At 44.8% G+C, this 7,323-nt stretch overlaps 1 protein-coding gene across 1 annotated transcript in view; it reads left to right on the forward strand.

The window, feature by feature from the left end:
• PPP1R14C (protein phosphatase 1, regulatory (inhibitor) subunit 14C) overlaps positions 1 to 7,323 on the forward strand; it is a 114,261-nt gene that overhangs the window by 86,898 nt on the left and 20,040 nt on the right. Inside the window, exons 2-3 of the mRNA XM_006882736.1 lie at positions 2,262 to 2,345; positions 5,257 to 5,289. Of these exons, the coding sequence (XP_006882798.1) occupies positions 2,262 to 2,345; positions 5,257 to 5,289 (117 nt within the window). The remainder of the gene's footprint in view (positions 1 to 2,261; positions 2,346 to 5,256; positions 5,290 to 7,323) is intronic.

The raw sequence follows: 7,323 nt of genomic DNA on the forward strand, positions 1-7,323 counted from the left end.
TGTTGACTGTGGAGCCAAGCAAACTGAAGCTGTGAACACTCTCAATCTCTTAGCCATCCATCTTGATGCTACTAATTCGTCCAGTGGTGAGAATCTTTGTCTTCTTGACATTGAGCCTCAGTCCATACTGAAGGCTGCAGTCCTTGACCCTCTGCAGTAAGTGCATGAGGTCGTCCTCAGTTTCGGCAAGCAGGGTTGTGTCATCTGCATAACGCAGATTGTTAATAGATCTTCCACCATCTATTATGATGTTGCTAATGGGCCTCTGAAAATACGCGGAGGGATCAGCTATGAGCTGATTCCAAGTCTATGGCAATGAGCTTGAGTTTTGTCTGACATACCTAGAAAACCCCCAATAGCTAATCAGCTGTTTCCCTGTGACTCCTTAATGACCCTCCTCCCCACCGTATTCCTTCCATTGTGATTTTAAATATACTAAAAATCAGGAGGCTGGGTACAGGGCATAGTGGACCTGAGAATGGCAGCTTTTTGGAGGAGGAGAGGGGCTGATGACCAAGGAGGCTCATGGGTTGGGGGAAGTGGCCTCGTGTTCTGACAGCATATTGTAGCTTGGATCTCTCCATGCTCTTCTCTGTCGAAAGCCCGGCCTTTCCTCACAAGCGCCCATTTAATCAAATCCAAGCACGATGAGAACAGATTCTTGAGATGCATAGGGTTTTCACTGAGTGATATTCATGGAAATAGATCGCCTAGCCTACTTTCCTAGTCTTAGTCTGGAAGCTCCACAGACGCCTGATCAGCAGCTCAGCAGCATACAACCCTCTCCTGACAGGGTGGTGGCTGTGAACATTGACTAAGAATTCAGATCTCCTGTGTGGAAGAGAATTCTCCCAGTGGATGACCACTGCCTTCTGCCCTGCCCGCGAGGAGAGAAAGGCTCTCAACCAGGTGGATTGACACAATGACTGCAGCAAAGGGCTTGAGTGTGTCAGGAATTGTGAGGTTGGCACGGGACAGGACAGAGCTCAGATCATTTGTCCATAGAGTCGCTGTGAGTTGTATTTGACTGGACGGCACCTAACAGCAACAACAGTGATGGAAGAAGACAGTCCCGATGCGGTGGAGGTCATTGCTTTCCAGTTAGACCTTCTTGCTCTATTTTCTCTACTAGGTGCCTTTGGTTGCCGGTATTAAAAACTCAAATGTGGTTGAAACACAGAAATACAATTTCTGCCAAGTCTACTCCAACTCTTGGTGAACCGTGTGTGTGAATGTAACACTGCCCGAAAAGGGTTTTCAGTGCTTGTGACCCTGTGGAGATCGATGTCTAGGCCTTTCTTTCCAAGTACTTCTGGGTGGACTCAAACCCTCAGCCTCTCAGTTAGCAGGTGGTTGTGTTACTGTGTGCCTCACACAGGGACTCCTGCTCAAACAGTGAAGCAGGGGTTCTGGCTCCCGGGCTGAGCTGGCTTCAGAGGTGGTGTGACGGGGTGTGGTTCCCTAGAACCCTGTGTTCTTATGTCACGCCCTGAGGAGACCCTCTTAGTAGCTTCTCTTTGAGGCTCCTCCTTCTTCCTCTGCCTGTTCTCAGAGTAGAACAGGGTCGATTCTGCTTTCAGAGCTCAGGTTCCTGCCTCCCACACTATTTCAGGTGGACCCCACATCCTCTCTGCCACCGGTGCCCGTGCTGCAGCCATGTGATGCCCTGGACGGAGCTCTGCTTTGTGAACTCTGTAGTGGGAATAATTTCCTGGGGACCCTGGGCTGCAGAACTGGTCGTCACCAACTGCAGCTCTCAGCGCTGTTAACTGCCATGCTGCTTTCTGTGCGCAAGAGTCCAGTGTTCTGCTAAAAAGTGGAAAATGATTTTTTTTGAACGATCACTTGAGTTTTTTAAAATTTTTTTAGTTTTATTATTTTTGTACGTGTACCGTTAAATTGGATCTGGCTGGTATGGGGAGAGATTGCCCCTCCTTCTCCAGCAGAGCATCCGGTGGATAGCATCTGGTGGATTCGAACTGTGTACCTCTGGAAAGATGACTTTTTACAGCAGTTGTGACTTAAGTCTTTGCTCCTCCCACCACGTCTTTCCTGTCCCCCCTCCTCTCTCCCTTCCTCTCTCCATCCATTCCTCTTCTCCCCTTTGCCTTTTCCTCCACCATCTTTCTCTTTTCCCTCTCTCCCTAACCTCTCTCCTCCCTCTCCTCACTTTGCCATCACCCCGGTTGATGAGCCAGCCACTTGCTTAGTTCAGCACTGTTTACTTCCTTACTGATCAAACGCCTCTCTCTGCTCCTCAGGAAGAAGAAATGCCAGATGTAGAAATTGACATCGACGATCTGCTTGATGCAGACAGTGAGGAAGAGAGGGCCTCGAAATTACAGGTGAGCAGCTCACAACATCTCCAGCCTTCCTGTAACGACTACTGTTATGCGTGTGGTCTGAGACGTGAGCGGACTCTGCCCTGTGGCCGTGTTGGCACAGGGTTCGGGTATCAGCCGTCCCTAAGGGGAAGCTGTGGGTGCTGGCTCCACAATCAGTGGTCTCTGTGATAAAGCAGCAGAGCCTGTTCTTAGCATACGTTTCTCCAGTCTCTTAGGAAAGGGGGCAGGCTCTGCCCCATCACATCGGTTTAACAGTTTGGCATTGCATCTCATAAACTGAAGTTGTTGGGAAGCTTGCGTAGAGCAGAATTCTCTGTAAGAAAATATTTCCCACTTGAGGATTCTCACCTTACAGCGTTCTGGTACGAAGGGCTTGAGATGCCTCGTGCTTCCTTAGCCCAGAGTAGTAAACTACTTCCTATTCCAGAGCAGTTCAAATCTATCATTTTAAAGTCTACACTTGGGATTCCCTAAAACCAGGGAAGAGGACCTGTACTGGCCCAGTAGTAGACAGTTGCGCTGCCTACCCAAAGGTAAGTAGTTCAGATCCATCAGCTGCACAGGAGAAAGATGGGCAGTCTCCTCCTGTGTGATTCACAGTCCCTGAAAACCTGCTGGACATTTGGTTATGTGTGAATTCCAAGGTGATGGTGCATAACAACAAAACCATTAAACCATTAAAGAGCCCGGGGGATGGGGACGGAGTCTGGAGGGAATTGCACTGCGAACCCAAAGGCACTGCTCCTGTGGATTGAGTCCACTATTGGCTCTGCTCCCCAGGGATTCACAGCCTCTGAAAACCTGAGAGTCAACTCGGATTTGGTCACCACTTGGTGGCAGCGAGTTTTGAGTAAAACCAGTTGGCCTTTGGCTGTCAATATCCTTAATGCTCACGGATACTTACTGTCAATAGTAGTTCATTATCACCAATGGTCAATGAAGGAGAGAGGCAACCCGAAGGCATATTTTAATGGTTAAATGTGTTTAATATGCTAATCGTTACTAACATCCCTTGAGTGGTGAACAAACTGAGCATAAGGATTCATTTTTTTCTCTCCTTATGGTATCATTACTTGGGAGATAGTAGGATCCTCTTTAGATTTTTTTAAAAGTGTATGTGTTTGTGTGTGTGTGTGTACAGTCAAATTAGATGTGACTGATACAGGAGGAGATTGCCCCTCCTTTTCCAGTAGAGCATCTGGTGGATTCGAACCACTCACCTCTGGGATTACAGTGCAGCTTCTTGCCACTAGGCCACCAGAATTCGCCCTCCCCTTTAGATTCTCTCTCTTTCTTTCTTTCTTTCTCTCTCTCTCTCTCTTCTTCTCTTTCTCTCTGCCTCTCTTTCCTCTCTTTCTTTTCTTCTTTTTTTAAATGAGGCTTTATAAAACAGGACGCAGGTGGCATAATGATTAAGGGCTGAGCTGCCAACTGGAAGGTTGGAGGTTCAAACCCACCAACTGCTCCTTGGGGGAAAGATGCAGCTGTCTGCTTCTGTGAAGACTACAGCCTCTCATACCTGGTAAGGGATTTCTGTTTCAGCCTCTGGAATACGTTGGAATTAGCTCAATAGCAATGTTTTTCCAAGTCTGTAGAAAATGTAATGACAGGAAACATTTCACAGTTTGGAATTTGACACGGGTCTTAGCTGTCCCCAGTTCACGGTGTCCTCATTGCTAGGCAACACCCAGGAGTCCTGTGGAGGCTATGTCACCACTGCTGTGTGGCCGAAGCCTGATCAAACTGACCTCTCTCTAGTCACTGCACTCATAGCCAGCTCTCACACCCCGTCCAGACTTGAGGGGTATCCAGTTTAATATTAACAAAGTTGTCAGATGAAAGAAAGGCGTGTGTGTGTGTGTGTGTGAAAGAGAAACAGAGAGAGAGTGAGATTTTAGATAAATACATATATAAAAATAAATATATAAATAGGAAGGAAGGGAGGGAGAAAGGAAGGAAGGAAGGAAGGAAGGAAGGAAGTGCCAGATTGGCAGAGAGAACACAAATAGCTGCCTTAAAATTAATTGGGCCTCTCTGGGTTACACTCAACTATTAGAAGGAAAATGGAAACGGTAGGGTTTGGACACTGTGGAAGAGTATCTTCAATATAAGATGTTTTGTTTGTCCCGTCTCCCTGCAAACCACAACTGGAACCAAACCAGGTGCATGCAGTGGACTCCAGCTCACCAAGACACCGTGTGTGTAGGGGTGAAGTGTGGTCCCTGAAGGGGTTTCAATGGTGTGATCTTTTGGGACAAGATCGCCAGGCCTTTTTTAATGAGGCGTTTCAGGGTGGGCTTGGGCCTCTGGTCTGTCAGATAGCAGCCCCTTGGCTGTGTTTACCATTACCCTCTCCCCATTTCCACAGCCTGACCACCAAAGGTCAGATTTCATTTTCTGTTGTATAATGATGCAAGCTATCAACTTCCATTCAGATACAATTTTGGGATGTGTCTGTATGTATGTGAGTGTGTTCTGAAAAGCAAGATACTCTTGCATATGAAGGACACATCTTTTTATATCTTTAATAATCAACTGCTGCTGCAGTTAAAAAGTGTGATTCTAAAGGGAGCTCTGGTGGCCTAGTGGCAAGAAGCTTCACTGTAATCCCAGAGGTGCGTGGTTTGAATCCACCAGATGCTCTGCTGGAGAAGGAGGGACAATCTCCTCCTGTACCAGTCAGATCCCATTTGACCATACACAAACACACACACACACACACACACACACACACACACACACACACACATAAAATAAAAAGAAAAAAAGGTATGATTCTAAGTAGTCAATAAGAAATCTTGATTTACCATGTTTAAAATGATACTACTATAAAGATAAAGGGATGTTTAATCTTATGTAGAAATGACAATTGTAAAATAGTAAAACTGACCTTTTGTGTATTTCATCCTAGGAAGCTCTCGTAGACTGCTACAAACCAACAGAGGTAAACATAATCTCTTTTTCTAAATGTCGTGTTTAATTTGTTCTCTGTTAAATCATTTTGTCTTTTTTTAAAGGCTAAAACACCATAAAAGGGCTTGATTATGTGTGTTTTAAGTGCAATGATTACCTATCATTGTATATATTTAAATAGTGCTAATTTATTTCTAAGCCTGAACATGTTTGGTTCATAAAGGCTGAAGGCTAATGGAATTGCTTGTATTCCTTGCTTTTTAATTAAAGCTACATTTCAGAGGTAATTGTGAAAGTTTCACTTTAATACCTGGAGGATACATTTTACTAGGTTAAAAGAATGATTTTTTTTTCTTTAAAAGTACCAAAGTTCATTCATTCTTTGTTATTTTTCTACTATACTTTCTTTCCTAAGAATTGACTTGATGGGAAAAGACATACTTTGGACATTTATGAAATATTTAGATATTAATGTGAAAACCAATGACTGTTAGCCTGATTAGCCCTAAACATTTACTATAGACCCTGATAACAGAAAGCACAGACAGTGTAGAAAGTAAGATTTTGACTGGAAGTAAATGAACATTAGTGAAAAAAATGTTTTTCCCAGTGTGTCTGTGATGAATCTGAGGAATTAGATGAGGCATCATGTCTTTGTGAATCAATTTGTAGCATCAAAATACACCTTTGAGACTTCTGAATTTCAAGGGACATAATTAGAAAAAGAGAGTGAAGCAAAGTTTGATGAAGTGTGAGGTCTTACATCCTTTGACCTCTATGAGTGGCATCAATTCAACAGCAAATGGCTTTGGTTTTGGTTTATTATAAGGCTGGTTATTTGAGTTTTATTCTCACACTTTCCATTTCTTTCATGTATTGCTCACGCTTTATAATCCCAGGGAAACTTATTTTAAATGTTTAAAATGCCTAAACCAAATTGTAACCTGTGACTGGGACTCCTTTCTTACATTGTTGTTGCTGTGAGGGGGCATGGAGTTGGTTCTGATGTGTGGCAACTCTGTGTAACAGAGTGAAATGCTCCCAGGTTCGGCACCATTCTTACCATCGCTTCTGCGTTTGAGCCCTTTGGTCCCTTTGCCCCCAGCTGTTATTTCTAAAATGTTATTGTTATTGGCCATCGGGTAGGTTCCTACGCAGTGACCCTAAGTACAACAGAACGGAACCCTGTGTGATCTTGTTCTGATCTCACAATCTCTGCTCACTCTTGCAGTCACTGTGCCAGTCCATCTGACTGAGGGCCTCCTAATATGTTGTTGTTGTTGTTATTATGTGCCGTCGAGTCTCTTGTGACTCATAGCGACCCTATGTACAACATCCCTAAACTCTGCTCTGTCCTGTGCCAATCACACTGTCTCCGACACTCCCATCCCAATTACTCCAGTCACTGAATCAATCCACCTCATAGGGGGCCTTCCCCTCTGCGCTGCCCCTCCACCCTCCCAAGCATGGTGTCCTTCTCCAAGGACCAGTCCCTCCTTATAACATGTCCAAAGTATGTCAGACAGAGCCTCAGAATCCTTGCCTCCAAGGAGCTGCCCAGGATGAATCTGTTTGTTTTCCTAGCAGTCCATGGTACCCTCAAAACTCTTCTCCAGCACTACAGCTCAAAGGCGTCAATTCTCCTTCTATCCTCCTTAGCCATTGTCCAACTCTCTGATGCATAACAAGTGATTGCAAAGACCATGGCCTGTATCAGACGCACCTTAGTCTCCAGAGAGACACCATTGCTCTTGAGTACTTTGGATAGGTCCATAACAGCAGACTTTCCCATCACAATACGTCTTTTAATTTCCTGGTTACTGGTGCCGAGAGTGTTGACTGTGTTTCACTTCTCCTTATATAGTTGATGTTAAGACAAAGCTGACTTCAGCGTAGAGAAAGATGCCCCTCCTGTCTAATACAAGAAGAAGAGGGATAATTTTCACCTGGATATTCTGTGTGTTCCTCATAGCGTGGAGTTAGGATTGGTGGAAGATCTATCAACAATCTGCGTTATGCAGATGACACAACCCTGCTCGCTGAAACTGAGGAGGACCTCATGCAC

The sequence above is a fragment of the Elephantulus edwardii genome, unplaced genomic scaffold, assembly GCF_000299155.1.
Source record: "Elephantulus edwardii isolate Elephantulus edwardi_28Jun2011 unplaced genomic scaffold, EleEdw1.0 scaffold00024, whole genome shotgun sequence".
Taxonomy (NCBI): domain Eukaryota; kingdom Metazoa; phylum Chordata; class Mammalia; order Macroscelidea; family Macroscelididae; genus Elephantulus; species Elephantulus edwardii.